This window comes from Typopeltis vanoorti, chromosome 15 (assembly GCF_054136105.1).
Source record: "Typopeltis vanoorti isolate ZY-2024b chromosome 15, IOZ_Tvanoo_1.0, whole genome shotgun sequence".
Classification (NCBI taxonomy): domain Eukaryota; kingdom Metazoa; phylum Arthropoda; class Arachnida; order Uropygi; family Thelyphonidae; genus Typopeltis; species Typopeltis vanoorti.
Window position 1 is genome coordinate 78,371,511 of NC_143563.1, and position 21,579 is coordinate 78,393,089.

A 21,579-nucleotide genomic window follows, 5' to 3' on the forward strand; every position below is an offset into this window, starting at 1 on the left:
CTGGCAAAAAACAAACATGTCTAACATTGAAAAAAATTGTTACATAAGGAAATTTAAAGAAGCTGCAAACATGCTTAGAATTCCAATGCAATGCAACAAAAACCAGGGGCCTAATTCTACACCAAGTTTGGTCAGCATTGATAAAAAATATACCCAAGTCAGACTTCGGACAATGTTAACATGAACAACAGAATGTGACAGCAACCAGAATTGTTCAAACTTAGCATTGCACTGAATTTACATTCGGATATTCAATTTAATGAACAGTTAGATGGCCACAACTGTATAGAATGAACTATTTTGAGTAATTTCTCTTTTCTTCTGTTTAAACTTTTAATTACCTTTGACCCCCTAAAGATGTAAGTCAAACGACTTACGAAACTTGTCGGGTTTGTTTTTTATTGTCATTTATCTTAATAAACATGTGGTCCAATTACCGGAATTTTTCTTATGAACTGCTAAACAACAGAAACCTTCGCACAAAGCAATCTCAGGTTTAGATTGATATTTAAAAAAAAGTTAGCTGGAAACCTGAACACCTAAAGCATTATCATTAGGTTCAGTAACTTTATCTGATCCTGAGTATTTTAATAATATGCCATTTTACTACTAGTATAAGCTAAAAGGTTCTTTTACCTTATACTAGTAGTAAAATGTCCTTGATATCTGTCCTCTAATCCAAATCACCAGATTCATATCCATCCATCCATCCCCATTTGCTTTTATTCAACAGGGTTCTATGTGGAATTTTGTCAAATGCTTTTGGAAAGTATGGTAATATCACTGAGCAGTCATTTCCCTTATCCATCTCCAATGTCAATTGATTATAAAAAGTAAGCAAATTACCAAATCAAGACATCTTTCATAAAACCATATTGTCCCTTATATGTTCCTTATATTCCTATCCACCAAGTCATGAATTCTGTCTTTCACCAATTTCTCCAATACCTTACCATCACTCCTGAGATGCTATAATTGGCTTATAATTTGCTACTTCTCTCTTGAAGCCTCTTTTATGCAATGAGACTATTTTGTCTTCTTTCTATTTCATTGGTACCTTCCCACTACTGAGGCTTAAATTAAACAGCTTGGTCAGAGTAGCTGATAATTCCTTTGTGCGTTCTCATAATACACTGGCTGATCCATGTAATTTCATGGCTGTGTTTGTACTGAGGTTCTGCAATATTTTAACACCTCCATTTCTTCAACCACTATTTTCCTATCAGTCAGTGTCACATCTGGCATTGCAATATCATTACCTAGATGGTACACTCCTGCAAAATGTTCCCTCAGTAATGTGATCTGGTTCTGTTACATCTCCACCATCAGCACTTTTTAAAGTCATCCTTTCATAGTCACTCTCCTTTTAATTGCAACATAGTGAAATAATTCGTTAGGGTTTCTTTTGGCCTCATCAGCTAGCTTTCTCTCATTATTAGTTTTAGCCCTCCTTTCCATACCAGTCATTCTTCTTGCTTGCACCTTATACTGCTCATGGTCATGCTAATCACTTTTTTCTTTATAACCCCTCCACAACCTTTTCTTTGTGTGCAACTCCTGCTTAATGAAGCTATCCATCCATCTTATTCTTCCCTGATTTATCTTTCTGATTGTAGGTACACATTCAAATACTGCTTTCTTCAAACACCCCTTGACCACCTCTCATTGCACCATCATCAACATTTCTCTCCTCCAAATTCTTATGCCATGGCTGTGCTGGAAGCTCACTCCTCAGCTTGTCATAATTAAATGTTTTGTAATTCCACATATATCCCTTCTTAATAGAAAATTCTGCATGTCTGGTAATCTCCCAGGTCAAGAATATATGATCATTTTGTCCAAGTGTAGACAGTGTCTAAGTGGTGGTAGATTGGTTAGTGTTCTTTGATGCAGTGATCAAATTCAGAACTCTTGAACCTCACACCCCTTCATTACATGTTGCCTCAAGTAATTATATCAGTAGTTGTATAAATTCCACTTCCTTCCCTTACTGTGACCATTCCTCCTCCCAATCTATGTCTGCATAACTGAAATCCTCCATAATAATTACTTAACCCATACTAATCATGCTAATTTGCAAATACATGTCATTTACATTCTTATACCCCCCCCTGGATTATAGCAGCAACCAATTCAAATTTAGTCCTCTATCCCACACCTGATAGCTTCATATGAATTGCTCTCTGAATTCCTGTCCCTATGATGTACTTTTAGTACATCATGGGGACAGGAATTTTGGCTTTAATTCTTGTGCTATTTATTCTTATTTATATTATATAATTAATTAATAATTAATTTAAATTATATATAGTAGTATTTAATTATACTCTTTTTGGCTTTAATTCTTGTGCTATGATTAGCAAAATCCTTCCCCCATAATGATGTTCCTTGTTTTCTCTCTGAAGACACTATATATCCCTTGCATTCTATTCCTGTGGCCTCATCATCCTCAGTCAACCACATTCTCACTGCCTATAACTTCTGGCCAAGTTGTGCTAACCAATGCCAAAATCTTCTTTCCCTTAATTTGAATACTTCTGACCTTTGTATACATAAGCTTCAGTATCCCCTTTATACCAAAACTTCCCTTACGTCTAGTTTTGTTTAGCACACTACAGTTAAGAACCTGGGATGCTATATTTTGCTTCAACTGATCACTTTCCCACTTACTAATCTCTGGGTTAGTAATCCATGCTCACCTGCATTTTCGCTAAACATTCTAGTTTCCCTGCCTCTGCACCTCCGTACTTTCACTGAACTACACTTTCTCAAGACTCCTGATACCAAATCCATTTTGATGCAAGCTATCTGTCTTATATAAATCCTTCCTTCCTTCTTTCCATGAAACTCGCTCTGCAATTCCACAAACTCCACATCATTCTTCCTGCACAATCTATGCATTTAAATTTCAAACATGATTTTGGCCATGTTTGATAGTGCTTCCACTCCTCAACCAATATTGTGGATTTGAATCCACATGGTAAATGAATTTCTTTTTCTAGTGGGTAATCATCATTATCATTATTATTATTATTGTTCCGGGAAATTCCAAGGAGTCGACAGACTCATCGAGGGAGGCCCTAACATCATGTCAAGAACAACTATTCAACATTCACATGCCTTGAACTCATTCACGGTCGTAGCACCCACAACAGACTCTGGAAGCTTATTCCACTCATTCACCACTCTCCAAGTAAAAAACCTAGCTCTAACACCCTTGTCAACCACGCTCTTGCCCAGCTTCCATGCATGGCCCCTAGTCCTCCCACCACCACCAGTCATATTTTCAAAAATATCTTCTGGATCAATCTTATAAAAACTCTTCAGTAATTTGAATGTCTCAATTATATCACCCCTCCTTTGCCTATCGTCCAATTTCTGCAACCCACAAATCCTCAACCTGTTCTCATAAGGTTCATTCCACAGACCTGCTATCATCTTGGTCACTCGTCTCTGGACCCTCTCCACTTCCTCCCCATCACGAAGAAACCCTGGTGCCCATAACTGGGCACAGAAGTCCAGATGGGGTCTTATCAAGGCTCGATACAGAGGAACAACAACTTGTTTGTCTCTGCATGTTAAAGTATTTTTCAGAAGCCAAGTGATTTGGTGAGCTGTTTTAGCCACTTTTGCAATGTGCCCCCTAAACTTCAACTCCCTATCCACCAACACTCCCAAATCCCTGGCCTCATCAATCTCCTGGAGTACGGTTCCACCAATGCGATATACTGCTGCTATTCTTTTCACCCCAAAGTGCATAACCTTACACTTTGCCACATTAAATTGACATCCATTTTTCCTAGCCCAGTCCTCCAAACTATCCAAATCATCCTGTAAAATTTTGACATCCTGTGCACTCACAATTGCTCTACCCAACTTTGCATCATCAGCAAATAAGTGAACACTTCCTCTCAAATCCTTTCCAATATCATTGATGAACAAATTGAAAAGCAGTGGTCCAAGATCAGAGCCCTGCAGCACTCCACTAGTCACAAGACGTCTTTTAGACTCCACTCCTGAATAAACCACTCTCTGGTATCTCTCCTTCAACCACCCTCCTATCCATCTCACCAACCCTATATCTATCCCCATATGCTCCATTTTACTGATTAAAGTTCCATGTGGTATCCTATCAAAGGCCCTGGCAAGGTCCAGTAGTATCACTGTAAACCCATTACCCCCTCCCTATCCAGTTCAGCCGTCACTGTGTTATAAAACGTGAGCAAGTTACTGAGGCACGAACTACCCTTCACAAAACCATGTTGTCCCCCATACAATATCCCATTTTCATCTATCCAATCCTGTATTCTTTTCTTGACTAATTTCTCTAAGACCTTGACAGTGATTCCTGATATGCTAATCGGTCGGTAATTTACAACAGCAGTCTTGGAACCACCTTTATGCAGTGGAACTATTTTCCCCTCTTTCCACCCGCTCGGGACTAACCCAGACCCGAGACTCAAATTAAACAAAATGGTCAAGGGTACTGACAATTCTTTAGCTGCTTCTCATACTCATATCATTACTTCATCGTATCATCACTTACTTATTGGAAGTACTGAATTGGCTTGAAGAAAATTCCCTGTTTGGTCTGTGTAGCAGAATTTCTGAAGTATTTAATCATTAGCTGAACTGTTGTCCTAATGTATACTAAATTTACACCCTTTCCTGATTAGGTTTAAATTTAAAAATACAACAGAAAATAAATCTCCTTGAATCCTGTAATAAGCAAAGTGGCATTATACAAGGTAATAGATTATGTCTTCCATCCAATGACTTGCACTATCACAAAGGTTGGCCTTTCCCCTGTGGGGGGATATGTTTTGATGGGACAACTATCTGAGGCTCAAACAGGATTTGGTTTATTATACTTTACAATTAATTGTACCATTGTTTTAATCCTCTTCCCAAGTGTAAGCACACAAAGATTGCATGGATAAAGGATTAAAACAAGAATATAGATTCTTCTCGAGTATATGATATACTTTGTAACCCAGTAGTGGGACTTTTTACTAGATTTGGTTCTTGCAGAAACCCATTGGATTTCACTGTAGTTTGGTGCACATACACAGTGCAGTTTTTTTCCCCCTGTCAGTTTCCTTGTTTTGGGACTTCATAGGTAACCTTCCAACATTTATTGAATGCAAATGCACATACATATTATTATTATTCAGGTCTCCATGGAGTCAAAAGACCCGTCTTGGGAGGTCCTTCCTAGGAAACTTAAAGTCTATCATACCACTCCTTGAACTCATTGACTGTTCTTGCTCTCACCACTCTATCAGATGATGCATTCCAGTTCAACTATTCTCCATGCAAAGAAACCACTCACATCCTCTTGCTCACAGCTTCCTTTTGCAACTTCCAGGGATGGCTTCTTATCATCGCTCCTTCCTGCTTTCCACCAAATGAAAGAACTCCCCAGTGTCAACCCTGTAACTACCTCTCAACAGTTTAAAAGTCTCAATCATATCACCTCTCCTTCTTCTATCTACCAAACTCTGCAGTCCACATTCCCTCAGCTGATCCTCATAACTAACATTGTACAGTCCTGAAACCATATTTGTTATCTGCCTCTGTATCCTTTCCACAGTTAATGTATTCCCTTCAAATCCTGGGGACCAAATTTGAGAATAATAGTCTAAGTGTGGTCTGATCAGGGTCTTATACAATGGAATGATAACTCTTTTATCTCTACTTCCTCCAGCACAGCTACTCCATTCGAGTATGCAGCTTCCCATCGATGTATCCCAAACTTCAAGACTTTACATTTTGCTGCATTAAACCGATACCCCCCATTCATTCATTCATCCATCTGTCTAGTTTATTCAAATCCTTTTGCAGGGCTGCTGCATCTGCACTATTACTAATAACCCTTCCAGCTTCACATAATCTGCAAACAACTGAATATCCCCATGCAATCCATTGACAGTGTCATTGATATAAAGGTTAAACAATACAGGTCCCAGTACTGAGCCCTGCGGAATCCTACTTGTAATCTTCTGCCTCCTTGATACTGCCACACCATCCACAACTCTCTGATACCTATCAGACAGCCAATCCTGAATCCAGTTGACTAACCCGACATCTAAATCCATGTGCTGCACTTAAATATCAGCTTATCATGTGGCACCCTGTCAAATGCTTTTGCAAAATCCAAAAAAATGGCAGTATATGCCTTTCCCTCATCAACTGCTCTTGTCACTTTATTATAAGCGGCAATCATATTACTAAAGCAAGAGTGCCCCATAACAAATCCATGTTGACTCTCACAAATAACATTACCCTCATCTTCCCAATGCTGTATATGGTCCCCTCACTAATTTCTCCAAGATCTTAACAACTACTGATGAAACACAAACTGACCTATAATTAGACACGTCCAGTATACTACTTCCCTTATTCAATGGCAGTATCTTATCTTCCTTCCATTCCTTGGGATCTTTCCCATAGTCAGACTTTCATTGAAAAGCCAGGTCAATGGAGCTGTCAGTTCTTTAGAACATTCTCTCAAAATCCATGGTGAAATACCATCCAGTCCCACAGCTTTACTGACATCCAGGGTACTCAGTATTTGGAACACACTCTCCTCTTGCACTTCTATACCCCGAACCTGCCTTATCCCTCTAGTGTTAAAACTTATTTTTACAGGATGAAATACTCCAATAAAGTGTTTCTTGAACAACTCCACTATTTCCTCTGCATCAGTCACTCTATTCCTGTTTTTATTCCATGGAGTTAAAACCTCCACAATCATATCTCCTCCTACTGGCCACATAGCTTAAAAATTCCCTAGAATTATCTTTGGATCGTAGTCCCAGTCTCTTCTCATATTCCAGTTTCGCCTTCCTTACCATATTAGTCACTCTCCTGGCCTGAGTCTTATATTCTTCATGCATCTACTCTCCACCCCTCTCCTTATATCTCTTCCATAACCTCTTTTTCACCTGTAGTTTCTGTTTGATATTGTTTGTCATCTACTTTACACCAAATTGTGTCCGCTTCTTCACTCATGGAATACAGCTTACTATTGCTGCTAACAAATATTCCTTCACAATTTCCCAAGCACTAATGATATTCTGGCCTTCCAATTCTGCCCATCATGGAACTGCCCTAGGTTGATATCTAAGACTATTATAATCACCTACCTTATAATTCCACATACGTTCCCTTTTCTCTGATACTCCTGCATGTCTATTCATCTTCCAAGTCAAAACCACATGGTCACTCTCTCCAAAAGGGGGTAGAGTTATTTTCAGCTCTTCTGATGCTATGACCAAATCCAAAACTCTTGAGCCTCTTGTTCCCTTTATTACATGTTGCCTAAGACATCTGTCCCCTAAGAATTCCAAAAATTCCATTCCCTTCTTACTACATGCATTTTCCTCTTCCCAACTTATACTGCTGTTGTTAAAATCTCCCATAACAATCATTCTTCTTGCACTTGTCAAGCTCAATTGCCTAAACATCTCCTGCTCCCCACCCTCTGTGCTCTCTCACTTGTAGTATTACCTCACTAAATATTCTGTCTTGTCCACCTCTACCTAACACCATATGCTTTCAAAAACCATTAGTGTCACTGCCTTCCAAAGCCTCCACTTTTAGAGGACGTAAGTCATCACTTATCATAAGCAGTACTCCAGCACTGCATTTTCCCTTCCTATCCTGCCAAAAAATGCTGTACCCTACTACTTATATTCCTGTTATTATATCATCTTCCGTCAACCACGTCTCGGAGATCCCAATAATCTTTGGCCAGGCTGATGCTATTAGCACCACCAATTCATCTCCTTTATTCTGGATACTCCTGGCATTAGTATAAAGCATAAAAATGTCACTGCTTTTATACCTATCATTATCCCTTTCAGACTCCACTAAATTCTGTTACCTGATGTAGTCCCCCTTCCTCCAAGCATTTTCCTCTTCCCAACTTATACTGCCGTAGTTAAAATCTCCCATAACAATCATTCTTCTTGCACTTGCCAAGCTCAACTGCCTAAACATCGCCTGCTCCTCACCCTCTATGATCCCTCGCTTGTAGCAACATCCTACTAAATATCCTGTCTTGTCCACCTCTACCTTACACCATATGCTTTCAAAACCATTAGTGTCACTGCCTTCTAAAGCCTCCACTCTTAGGGGACATAAGTTAATGCATCTGCTCTCTACCCCTCTCCTTATATCTCTTCCATAACCTCTTTTTCACCTGCAGTTCCTATTTGATATTGTTTGTCATTCACTTTACACCAATGCATATTTTTTAGAGCACTGCAGAATATGTGTTCTGTCTTGGCTTTCTTAAGCAGAATATTAATTGATCCCATACAGTATCCCATATTAATTGATTTCTTAGAGTACACTATAGTTCGATGTTAGAGATCTGTGAATGCTCTTCAACCAATCTAGAATCCACCATTCATTCACTTTCCCTCTAAATGTATAAAAAGTGGCAGGAGGTTAGCATTCATATACAGTCCAACTTAAAGATTGTTGAATCAGAATATTTTCCTCTTTTATTCCCACTGTACTTCTCTTCTTTGGAACTGTCTTCATGTGTTAGTGCTTCATAAAGTTAGAACATACAGCTGTTTAAGAAAAATGTCGTTAGGTTCATTCCATGTTTCCAACTTCTCACTTGTTCTGTTACTGATACATGGCTCTGCTTCTTTATGTGTGTAGTTGGGGAATTGCTAAAAAAACCTGTTGGGGAGAAGCATTTTGCCTTTTTTTTTTTTTATCGTGTTCACATTTATTAAGTATTTTAAAATTTATTGTTCTATTTGGAGGCAAGATAGAAATCTAGGATTGCTTTGAGTATCAGTTTATTGTGTATAGCTATATAAGAGAGAAATACTATGTAAATCATCTGGTACCTGATGATATTTCTTATTCTTTTCACTTTTTGTGCCATGTTAAAATTATATGATTGGAGGATAATATCACTGATCTTCTTGGAAAGTATTGTAGCTATATGATATTTATGTTTTCAGCACTTGACTAACAGTATAAGGTCCAGTCTGTTTAAAGGTTAACACTTCTAATCATCAGCCTAAGAGTAATCTTTTTTGAAATTCTTTTCATAGAATAAGCAATATTATTAAAATATAATAAGCATAAAATTATAATTAAGAAATATTAAATTTAATAAAAAGTATAACATGAGTGTGCACGTGTACATAAATATATGTTTACTATTATATATATTTCTGAGATACTCTTTTGAATATATTTCATTCTAAAGTCATTTTAGATATTTAATTTCACATGAAACTTCATACTGTTGTCTAAGTTTAGGGGTGAGGAAAAATAAGATTGTTTAATTCCAAAGTTCATTTTCTCCCTAAGTTTTGTTACAAGATATTGCTTGATGAAGAAGCCTTGTGAGCTGGATGGAAAATCCTTCACTTGTGAAACAAGAGTCATGTGACTGTAAGAGACTAATCTGGTAGCTCTGATTATTATGAAGCTCTACAAATGATAGAGGGCTTTCTACTACATTATATTCATTCTACATATATATCCTCTTCTCTTCTCATCTCTTTAATAACAGCATGTAATTGAATGATTACTTAGAATAGGTGCATTGTTAGCCTTCTCTTCAGTGTTGCTTGAGCAAACTGAAACAGAGTTAATATATCTAGTATTTGAATTGTGCTCTGGTTTACATTATGGAAACTGCAGATAGGATTATGTGATAAGCTATTTAAGTGCTAATTACCCCTCTCCTTTAGAAGTCATTGAATAAGGACTATTAATCCAACATCCTGTAAAAGGCAATCATGGTAAGCTCTATAAAATATTATTTTCAATTTCAAATTATCTTATGAAATAAAAATATTTTTAAGTAAATGATTTTTACTAAATTTTGTTCTAGCATATTACTCATACATATGAATTTTAAAAGTTTGAGAATTAATTGACTTTAGATAACTGTAGAATATAACTTTGAAATTAATATAAACTTTTACCTTATTTGATTGCTTTAACAGCTTATTTGCTATGTATGATAATGTTGCACAACTTATAACGAGCATTATTGGAAGGGTTTATGTCTGTGTAATATTTTTCAATATTACACAGACATAAAAGTTTCTCTTTTTTAAAAAAGTTTCTCTATTTTAAAACATTGAAATTTGGACTAATTTTAGGTTCTTGACTAGAAATATAGTTTTAGCCATTTATTAATAATAAAAATAAAATAAACTAATCATCAGGAATCCAAATTTATCACTTAGATATATGTCAGAATTCACTGATTGATTAAATGAATAACTGCTTCTCTTCCTGTATTGTGCCTAGAGAGAACTTCCTGCTTTTTTTTTTTTTCTTTTTTTAAAGTGTTCTCTTGGATGAATGGACTGTAACTGTAAAGGCCATGAGCGGGATATAGAGATACAAGTGTCATCCCATCTTTTGTTGATGTATATACTGGAAGAAATACAGTTATGGGAAAATCCAAATCATATCCACAAAAGATCAATCTTGGACAAGAGGATGAGATGGTTAGTCAAGTGCTATTTTGTAGTGTTTTGTCTTTATATTATAAATTGTTGTATTAGCAGTTAGTTTAGCTTAATATTATAACATAATTACATATGTGTTTTTAATTAAATTATAAAATATAATATAAATATTTAAAAATGTGTTTATATGTTAAAGTATGATGAGAGTTCTTTTAGAACTCTCAAATTTAATTTAAAAATTTTGAGATTATTCCTTGGAACAAATGAACTTTCAGTATATTTGTGATCACTTAAATACTTGAAAATCCATAACCTCCACAATCTCATTAGATAGGGGATTAAGACCAGATAGCACTTCAGATGCTTCTTTCTTGGTCATAGATTACTATTTCCTTCCTACATATATAATTATGTTTTGTTTGCCTCTCTGCTGTAACAGTAATATTATTCTTTGGCCAAATAAAAGAGAGAGAGAGAGAGAGTAAATAAGAGTGAAGGGGAATCTTTTTCTATTTTAAATCTCTATTAAATGTAAAATTTCATGGTATTCACAACTATTTTACCTGTACTTTTATTTTAAAAAAAAATTACAAGTTTATAAAAAATTAAATAATTCATACAATAAAGAATAACCAAAATTTGAAAATTTTTGATGTTAGAATATTTTATGACTTCAAGGTTTTATATTTTAATCTTTCTTAATATTTGAGATTGCAGATACATTACATGGATTCATTTTTATATACATAGAAATTTATTCTCTTACTGCATTATATAAAGTTTATTGATTTAGGTTAGCAAATCTTTATTTGTTTACTTTGTGATTAGATGATATAATTATTTCCTGGATGTTTTTCACATGTGCTTTGAAGAGAAAGATGTCCTTTGGTAGATGTTTCATTCAAGGTTAAACATGTCTAGGTCATGTGAATTTATGAAAGGTCAAAGCCTTATCATAATGTCAAGATTCACTTAGAAGTCAATCATATTCTCCTTTTATAGATTAGATTTATGCTGAAAATATACTAAATATTTTGTCTGATGTAACTATTGTTAGGAATAGATTTTGCTTTAATTTTATGCCAAGAAAAATCTGTGGAAATTGATAATCATACAATATTTCTAGGATTTTTTAGATCATGTTTTATCTTTTTAAATAGAATACAATTTTCCAGAAATACCTAGTAACAATCACTTAAAGATTAAGATACATTTAAGTAAAGGACATTTGATGGTAAGAGATGAACTGAAATTAGTCAAATAACATAAAGATCCTTTAATTGTATTCTATAAGTGCACATGATTATTAGCCTTTATCTTATTTTGGCTTGATTTTTATCAATATTGTTGGCATCCCTTCTTTTCTTTTCAATGTATAGGATACAACAGGCTGTTTCTTTTTATTAGTGTGATAGAAGGAGTACATCACAGATTTTTCCATACACTACAAAAAACTATTAGTACTTTTCATGGGCAAACGAAGCCTTTTTTTATTTATAGTTTCCCACACCATTCAGTAGTTCATATTAGCACTGTAGCAAAAAACTCTCTCTCTAAAACAAACCACCAGAAACTACTTCCATTGATTTGTAGGAGTTCACTGGTGAGCATTTGCTCGTGTCAGAACTCTTTTCAGGTTAATTGTTAATAATAATAATTCAAATGATTTTAAGGAAGATATATTTTGTTAGCATTTCTGGTGAAGTGAACTTGGAGAGAGTTATAAGGAGTGATGGCCTTTCAAGAAAATTTCCATAGGCCAGTGGCATGAATAGATGTGGTTGTTTGATTACAATGAAGCCAGAACTATGTGCATTCTCTGGCTGGTTTGTCTGTTTGTAAGAGTTAAAAAGAACCCAGATTTCCTAAAAGAAAGGTTCTGATGGCAAAAAAGCATATGCAATATGGTAAGATAGTGAGAGTGAATGATAGTGAAAAAAAGCTTTGCAAAATTTCAGCTGTTGAGGAGTAATAAAAGAATGAATGAAAGTAGAAAAAGTAATGAAAAACTTGCACCTGGCATTGATTGGGGATAGGCCAGTGGCATGAATAGATGTGGTTGTTTGGTTACAATGAAGCCAGGACTATGTGCATTCTCTGGCTGGTTTGTCTGTTTGTAAGAGTTAAAAAGAACCCAGATTTCCTAAAGGAAAGGTTCTGATGGCAAAAATGCATATGCAATATGATAAGATAGCAAGAGTGAATAATAGCAAAAAAAAAGCTTTGCAAAATTTCAGCTGTTGAGGGGTAATGAAAGAATGAATGAAAGTAAAAAAAGTTATTATTATTACTATTACTATTATTATGGGAAACTCCAGGGAGTCATTAGACTCATCGAGGGAGGCCCCCAAATCATATTCATCACAACTATTCAACATTCATACATTATCTATCATACCTCGCCTTAAACTCATTCACTGTCACAGCATCCACCACAGACTCAGGGAGCGCATTCCACTCATTCACCACTCTAAAAGTAAAGAACCCAGCTCTAACACCTTTACTAACCACACTTTTGCCCAGTTTCCGTGGATGTCCCCTAGTCCTCCCATAACCAGCCCTGTTCTCAAAAATATCTTCTGAATTAATTTTATAGAAACCCTTCAGTAATTTGAATGTCTCAATCATATCTCCCCTCCTCTGCCTATCAACCAATTTTTGCAACCCACAAATCTTCAACCTGTTCTCATAAAGTTCATTCCACAGACCTGCTATCATCTTGGTCACTCGCCTCTGGATCCTCTCCACCTCCTCCCCATCAAGAAGAAACCTAGGTGACCAAATCTTTGCACAGTGGTCGAGATGAGGTCTTATCAAGGCTCGATACAGAGGACCAATAACCTGCTTGTCTCTGTTTGTCAACGTATTCTTCAGCAACCAAGTGATTTGATGAGCTGATTTGGCCACTTTTGCAATGTGTCCCCTAAATTTCAATTCCTTATCCACCAACACTCCTAAATCTTGTGCCTCATCAATTTCCTGGAGCACAGTTCCACCAATGCAGTAAACTGCCACCAATCTTTTCACCCCAAAATTCATAACCTTACATTTTGCCACATTAAATTGACATCCATTCTCCTTAGCCCAGACCTCCAATCTATCCAAATCATCCTGCAAAATTTTGATGTCATCTGCATTCACTATTGCCCTACCCAACTTCGCATCATCCGCAAACAAATGAACTGTTCCTCTCAGATCCTTTCCTATATCATTAATGAACAAATTAAACAGCAGTGGTCTAAGAACAGATCCTTGTGGCACACCACTAGTCACAGGCCGTCTTGTGGACTCCTGAGTAAACCACTCTCTGATATCTCTCCGTCAACCACCCTCCTATCCATCTCACCAACCCTATGTCCATCCCCATATGCTGCAATTTACTGATTAGAATTCCATGTGGTATCCTGTCAAAGGCCTTAGCAAGGTCCAGTAGAATCACTGTAAACCCATTACCCTTATCCAGTTCAGCCGTCACTGTGTTATAAAATGTGAACAAGTTACTGAGGCATGATCTACCCTTCACAAACCATGCTGTCCCCGATACAGTATCCCATTTTCTTCTATCCAATCTTGTATTTTCCTCTTGACTATTTTCTCTAAGACCTTGATAATGATTCCTGTTATGCTGATTGGCCGGTAATTTTCAACAGCAGCCTTGGAACCACCTTTGTGCAGCGGAACTATTTTCCCCTCTTTCCACCCCCTTGGGACTGACCCAGACCCGAGGCTCAAATTAAACAAAATGGTCAAGGGCACTGACAATTCTATAGCCGCTTCACGTACGACACGAGCTGGTATACCATCCAATCCCACAGATGTATTGACATTGAGGTTCTGTAATAGACTAGTTACCTGTACTTCATTCATCACAATTCCAGTATAAGCTGTTGGTTCTTCCATTCCTGCAAAGTCACCACCTGGATGATATACTCTTGCAAAGTGCTCGCTCAGTAATTCCACAATATCGACTGATTCGGTTACCTCCCTACCCTCAGCATTTTTTAAGATCATTCTACCATGAGCATTTTTCCTTTTACTTGCAACATATTGAAAACACTGTTTGGGATTCTCTTTAGCCTGCATGGCCAATTTGTTCTTTCGTAATCTGCTTTTGCTTTTCTTACCACCCTTGTTACCATCCTGGCCCGAGCTTTATACTGTTCCTGCGCCTGATGGTCACCTTTCTCCTTAAATTCCCTCCACAATTGTTTCTTTTTTTGCAGCGCAAGCTTAATAGTGTTATTCATCCATTTAACCCCTACTTGATTTATTATTCGAACTCTTGGTATACCTGTAAACAGTTCTTAACCACCTCCCATGCACTATCAGCATCCAGCCCTTGAAGTTTTACATGCTATGGCACTGAGCCAAGCACACACCTAAGCTTGTCATACTTACCAGCCCAGTAATTCCACATGTACCCTGTCTTAATTGTAAATTCCACCCCTTTAGCCACCTCCCAAGTCATGACCTTATGGTCACTCTCACCAATTGGTGGCAACATGGTCATGTTCGTTACAGCCACATTCTCAGTTGCAATTACAAGGTCCAGCACTCTCTGCCCCCTGGTATTTTCCACTACATGTTGCCGTAGATAGTTGTCCCTTAATAACCGCATAAAATCCAATTCCTTCCTCCCATGTGCCCTCTCCTCTTTCCAGTCAATGTTACCATAATTGAAATCACCCATAATAATTACCCTCCTTCCACTCATTTCTTCTATTTGCCTATGCATACTATCCCCACCATCTCCATCACCTGGTCTATAGCAGCACCCAATTGTATATTTTGTTCTGCTAGATTCTATCTCACACCAAACAGCTTCAAATGTGCTCTTTTCTCTATCCTGCAGTTCAACTTATATACTCCTTGGCTGCAACTCATCAGCTATCATCAATAACATTCCTCCCCCCTTTTTATTCACCCTGTTGCTCCTGAACACGCTATACCCATCGCATTCAATCCCACTAGCGTTATCATCTTCTGTCAGCCATGTTTCACTAATACCAACAACCTGTGCCTGGAAGTGCCAACCATGGCCAAAAACTCTTCCTTCTTGTTCCTAATACTCCTGGCATTAGTGTACATGAATTGCAGAAGCCCATTTGTCCTATCCCTACTTTGATGCCTTATACTAACTATCCCATTCTGATTTGTTGTCCTTCGTACTCGCTCGGGCATATTATACTCATTCATACACTCAACTGCCTCCGTAAAGTCTTCATATCTACTCTCCCTTAATAAATCTAGTTTCCCTGAGTCTGTACATACACTTCCACATCATTCATCAACACTTTTTCAAGTCTCCGTACACCAACTCCATTCAAATGTTACCCATCCATCTTATATAAGTCCTTTTGCCCATCGAACTCATTCCACACATCCACAAATCCCACACCACTCTCCATGCATAACCCACGCATAAAGTCATTGGCAATTATGGCACTCCTTCTAAACACTTTGCTGTCATACCACTCTCTTTTGCTACCTCAAATAATTCCCTCACATCCTCTATCATTTCCATTTTGTCCTCTTTCAAATCATTTGTTCCTGCCACGGTTATCATCTCTTTCACCGTCTGTTTTTGCAGTCGAATAGATTCGCTGACGTCCTTTATGTTCGCACCTGGCTGGTATAACTTCGTTATACTCTCAACTATTACACCTCTTAATAGCGAATCCCCATACAGCACTCGCTCCTTCATTTTATTGATGTTTATGTCAATAAAATGAAGGAGCGAGTGCTGTATGGGGATTCGCTTCTATTATTTGCCATCACAGACTTTCACTGGTTATTTGTCAATACGTTCAGCACACATTTTTCCATACGCTCCAGTTGCCTTTTAGCTCTGTGTATTGCACCGTTCAAACGGGCAATTTCACTACTCGCATTTATCTCACCATTTTCATTATCAGTCAAATCATCCTTTCGTTCTGTATTTCTACCTTCATTTACACTTTCAACGACGCTCTCACACCTATCTGGCACTACCACGCAATTCTCTAGCACACCGCCATTTTCTACATTCTGACTATCGTTAACGATATCACTCTCACCACACGAAACACGCTTGAAATCCTCATTCTCTTTACACTTTCTGCACATATTAACTCCACTATCACTTTCTAACCAGACTCCCACTACTCTTCGCAAGGCATACATCTCACAGACAGCACATTGCATAAATTTGTTTACATCAAAACTCTTAAACAAACATTGCGACCTGGCCACCATTTTTTCTTTATCGGTGCCATATGTACGCTATCTTATCTTAAAATTAATAATTAAAATAACAGAAAACACGCAAAAATTGCACAGACACACCAAGAAACAAAAAGCAAACAATACTGCTTAAAATTCTAGTAAAATTTCTAATGTTAACACAAAATACTACTAATCTTTTCAGGAGCTCTCGACAAGCCGATGATCTAATCAGTGTGACACCAAGCGACCTCCACTATCACTTATATATATAATACTTATATAATATATAATACTTATATAACTTATATAATATATAATACTTATATAATATAAAATACTTATATAACTTATATAATGAAAAACTTGCACCTGGCATTGTTTGGGGATTTGATTTTTAGAGGTGTGTTGAATGAGAAGATGCACAAGGTTTGTTTTCTGGATGGTAGAATGAATCAAGTGATTGAGATATTGAATGTGAGGCAGTAAACAAGCAAATGAGTTTCTAGTGGTTGTAGGAATAAATAACTTGATTCGAAATGAGGAGAATGTAAGACTGGATATCAGGAGGTTGTTGAGAAGAATAAAAGATAATAGCATAATAGGAAAGGTAGTCAGTGTGTTGCTCAGGTGACAATGATGAGTTGACAAGGAGAGCAAAGTTTATGAATGATGTATTAGTAGAAATGTGCGAAGAGAAAAGTGTGAATATGAGGGATGAGTTTGAAGGATGGTTGGAATTGTATAAGAGTGATGGATTACATTTGAATGTTTTTGGTGTTTTATGCACCCAAAAGTGACATGCCTTTGGAAGGGAGAGTAATTAATGATTAGAGAATGAATTTGAGCAAGTAAGAAGAAATGTGAAATAGCAGAAGAGTAGGAAAGGAGGGATTGAAGTAGTGCTTATGAATGGAGAAGTGAGCAGTGTGAGTGTGAAGAATGAAAGAACAAGTATGCAAATAGTGGGGGGAGGTTGACAGGGAAATACAGCATGAAAGGTCAATGCTCAAAGAGGCTGTGAATATGTGAGTAGACAAGAAAGGTATGAAATGGCCTGGGATGTAAGGTTTGCAGAGGATTTTGAGACACATAATGAGAGAGAGGAATTTGACTTCTCTATACCTTAAAAAAAGGCATGGAGAAGTCATCTAATAAGTGGTATCATTGAAACTTGTTATAGATCCAGAAATGTTATGCTTGTCTACATGCACTAAGAAAAAAGGGAACAAAATCGTTGCATTGATTGAGTTTATGCACCCAAAAATATGCAATTTTTACTTTCTCACTCTTGTTATTATTTTCTACCAACAACTTTTTCTTATCTTCTTGTATGCTGTGTTTATCACCTGCTAGGTGATTAATACCAGTCAAGATAATGATCTCTTTAACTTTCTCTCTTTGCATTCTTACAGCATCACCACTACTTACCCAGGTAAGATAGTACAACACTATATTCAGTCCTGAAGATATTTTCAGGCGCAAACTTTGTTTGCTCTCACTGGGATAAAGGATTAAATTAAATTTATTATAGTCTAACCAAGTGAAAAATAAACTTTCAACATTCTTACAGCATCATTAACATCCTTAATTTTGATCCCAGAGAAATGTGATTTCGTCTTCTGGCACTCACTCTCAAAATACTTCTAATGCACTCAATTGTTTCACTTTCCTTTCATAAATCTCTTACTCTATGAAGTGAATGCATCTCACAAATGCTGCTACTGCAAACAAAATCACACATGTTGAATTTACCTGCCGTTCTTGGTGCCATTATGTAAATGCAACATACTTATAACTACAATAATTGCTTTTAAAACCACATAAACAAACAAATAACTTTTATTAGAAAGCAAGCAAACAAATAAATACTCATAAAAACAATCTAGAAAAAAATCATTTACAGCTAATTAATTTCTAAAGAAACTTATTTTTGCAGCCCTTCTTCTTACTTCACTTTTTTCATGCTATGCTAACAATTTTAGCGTTATCCATTTTCTTTTTCACTCCTGTTAATAAGTCTCTCATTTATTCTCTCCAAAATACTAAATTGTCTTTCAGCTATTTTACTGCTTTGGAAATGCATTGTTTTAATAGCATGTAAGTATTAGCTATCCTGCATAGTTTAGTTGGTAACAACTAACAATTCCCTTTGGTTCGTAAGATCTTGGTTTAAATTTTGTTTTGGAACTGAAGAATCTTTATAAGGAAATAGTCAAAATGGATATTAGATCCAACATTATTTCAAATGTTTGTAGAAACTATGAAAATTTTGTAAAATTGACCTGAGAGCTTACAAGAATACAATCGTCGGCTTTCAGAGTTGCCTTAGCTTGCACTACTTAAAAGACACAAGCACTGCCCAAGCATCCATATATTCACCTTTTATTAGTGGAGGAAAATAAGCACTAAATTTAAAAATTTTTAAATAAAAAAATACACTGGAATTTTATTTTAATTAATTCCATCAAATTCATTTATTGTTTGGCATTCTGTAATGCCACTAATTCAATTTGATTTTCATACCTATAATTCAGTAAGTTAGGATTATTTAACTTCGCATCACAAATGGATTGGATTTTGACTGTAAATCTCTTTCCCAAATAAGTGATGTATGATGGCAAAACCACTCTAATTACATAAAGTATAATGTATGTGTGTGTGTGTGTGTGTGTCTAAATGTATCATTTTTCTCCTTTTTTTAATTGAAATACTACTTGAACAGTTATTTCTAAATAAGTATTTGGTTATTTTTCACAATTTCAGACTATTGAAGGCTATCGAAGATCGCTGCTGAAGGTTCTTCTAACATGTTTAGCTATTCTGCTCACAGGAGGACTTCTTCTGATTTTGTTATTTTGGAAACGGAGTATCTTTGTGAAACTTACTCATTTGCATTGTCCATTAGGGAATGCAGAGAAAGTATTATTAGTGGTAATTATACATTTGTACATATTTAAAGATAGATATGTGCATGTTATCTTCTGAATTATAATGTTCTGATCTTTTCATTGATATTAGGATTTTATTTATTTATTATTATTATTATTTTTATTATTATGGACAACTCCAAGCAACCCCTAGACTCATCGAGGGAGGCCCTAAACATCATATCAAGAACAACTATTTGGCATTCGCACAGTATCTATCATACTTTGCTTTGAACTCATTTACAGTCATGGCACCCACAACAAACTCTGGCAGCTTATTCCACTCATTCACCACTCTCCAAGTAAAAAGTCTAGTTCTAACACCACCCTTGCTAACTACACTCTTGCTCAGTTTCCATGGATGGCCCCTAGTTTTCCCATCACCAGACCTTTTCTGAAAAATTTCCTCTGAATTAATCTTGTAAAAACCCTTCAGTAATTTGAATGTCTCAATTATATCACCCCTTTTCTGCCTATCAACCAATTTCTGTAACCTACAGATCTTCAACCTGTTCTTAAGGTTCATTTCATGCACTAGCTATCATCTTGGTCACTTGCCTCTGGATCCTCTCTACCTCCTCCACATCAAGAAGAAACCCAGGGGCCCAGATCTGGGCACAGTAGTCAAGATGGGGTCTTATCAAGGCTTGATAAAGAGGAACAATAACTTGCTTATCTCTGCTCGTCAAAGTATTCTTCAGTAACCAAGTGATCTGATGAGCTGATTTAGCCACTTCTGCTATGTGCCCCCCACCCCCTAAACTTCAACTCCCTATCCACCAACACACCCAAATCTCTGGCTTCATCAACCTCCTGGAGTACAGTTCCACCAATGTGATATACTGCTGCTAATTTTTTCACCCCAAAATGCATAACTTTGCACTTTGCTACATTAAACTGACATCCATTCTCATTAGCCCACACTGCCAATCTATCCAAATCATCCTGCAAAATTTTGACATCATCTATATTAACTAGTGCTCTACCCAACTTTGCATCATCATCAAATAACTGAACAGTGCCTCTCAGAGCCTTTCCTATATTGTTAATGAACAAATTAAACAGCAGTGGTCCAAGAACAGAACCCTGTGGCACACCACTAGTAACAAGCCTTCTTTTGGACTTCACTCCTGAATGAGCTACTGTCTAATATTGCTCCATAAACCATCCTCCTGTCCATCTCATCAATCCTATATCCATCCCCATGTGCTGCATTTTACTGATTAGAATTCCATGTGGTATCCTGTCAAAGGCCTTAGCAAAGTCCAGCAATATCACTGTAAATCCATTACCCTTATCCAGTTCAGCCGTCACTGTTTATAAAACATGAGCAAGTTATTGAGGCATGATATACCCTTCACAAAACCATACTGTCCTCCATACAGTATCCCATTTTCATCTATCCATTCCTGTATTTTGCTCTTGACTAATATTTCCAAAACCTTGACAGTGGTTCCTGATATGCTGATCAGCCGGTAATTTGCAACAATAGTCTTGGAACCTCCAAGATGCAATGGGACTATTTTCCCCTCTTTCCACCCCTTTGGGAGTAACCCAGAGCTGAGACTTAAATTAAACAATATGGTTAAAGAAACTGACAATTCCTTTGCTGCTTCACGTAAGACTTGAGCTGGTATACCATCCAATCCCACAGATGTATTTACATTAATCTGTAATATACTATTCACCTCCATTTCATTCACTTCAATTCCTGTATCAGCTTTCTCATTCCTGCAGTATCACAGCCTGGATGATATACTCTTGCAAAATGTTCGCTTAGTAACTCTACTATTTCAACTGATTCAGTTTCCTCCATGCCATCGGCATTCCTTAAAATCATTTTGCCGTATGCATTTTTTTTTTTACTTGCAGCATATCGAAAGAACTGTTTGGGATTCACTTTAGCTTGCATATCTAATTTCCGTTCCTAATCTGCTTTTGCTTTTCTTACCACACTAGTTACCCTTCTGGCCTGTGCATGTGCC

The 21,579-nt window shown here is 36.7% G+C and overlaps 1 protein-coding gene across 3 annotated transcripts in view; it reads left to right on the forward strand.

Moving 5' to 3' along the window:
* The window catches only part of LOC150098917 (polyamine-transporting ATPase 13A3-like), a 434,948-nt gene that overhangs the window by 24,181 nt on the left and 389,188 nt on the right, over positions 1–21,579 (forward strand). Inside the window, exons 1-3 of one of the 3 annotated variants that reach the window (XM_090404644.1) lie at positions 9,416–9,782; positions 10,339–10,502; positions 19,431–19,598. In XM_090404644.1, coding sequence (XP_090260770.1) covers positions 10,446–10,502; positions 19,431–19,598 — 225 coding nt within the window. In that variant the 5' untranslated portion in view covers positions 9,416–9,782; positions 10,339–10,445. Of the gene's footprint in view, positions 1–9,415; positions 9,783–10,338; positions 10,503–19,430; positions 19,599–21,579 lie in introns of those variants that run through there. The other 2 variants (XM_090404645.1, XM_090404646.1) reach the window with 2 other exon arrangements.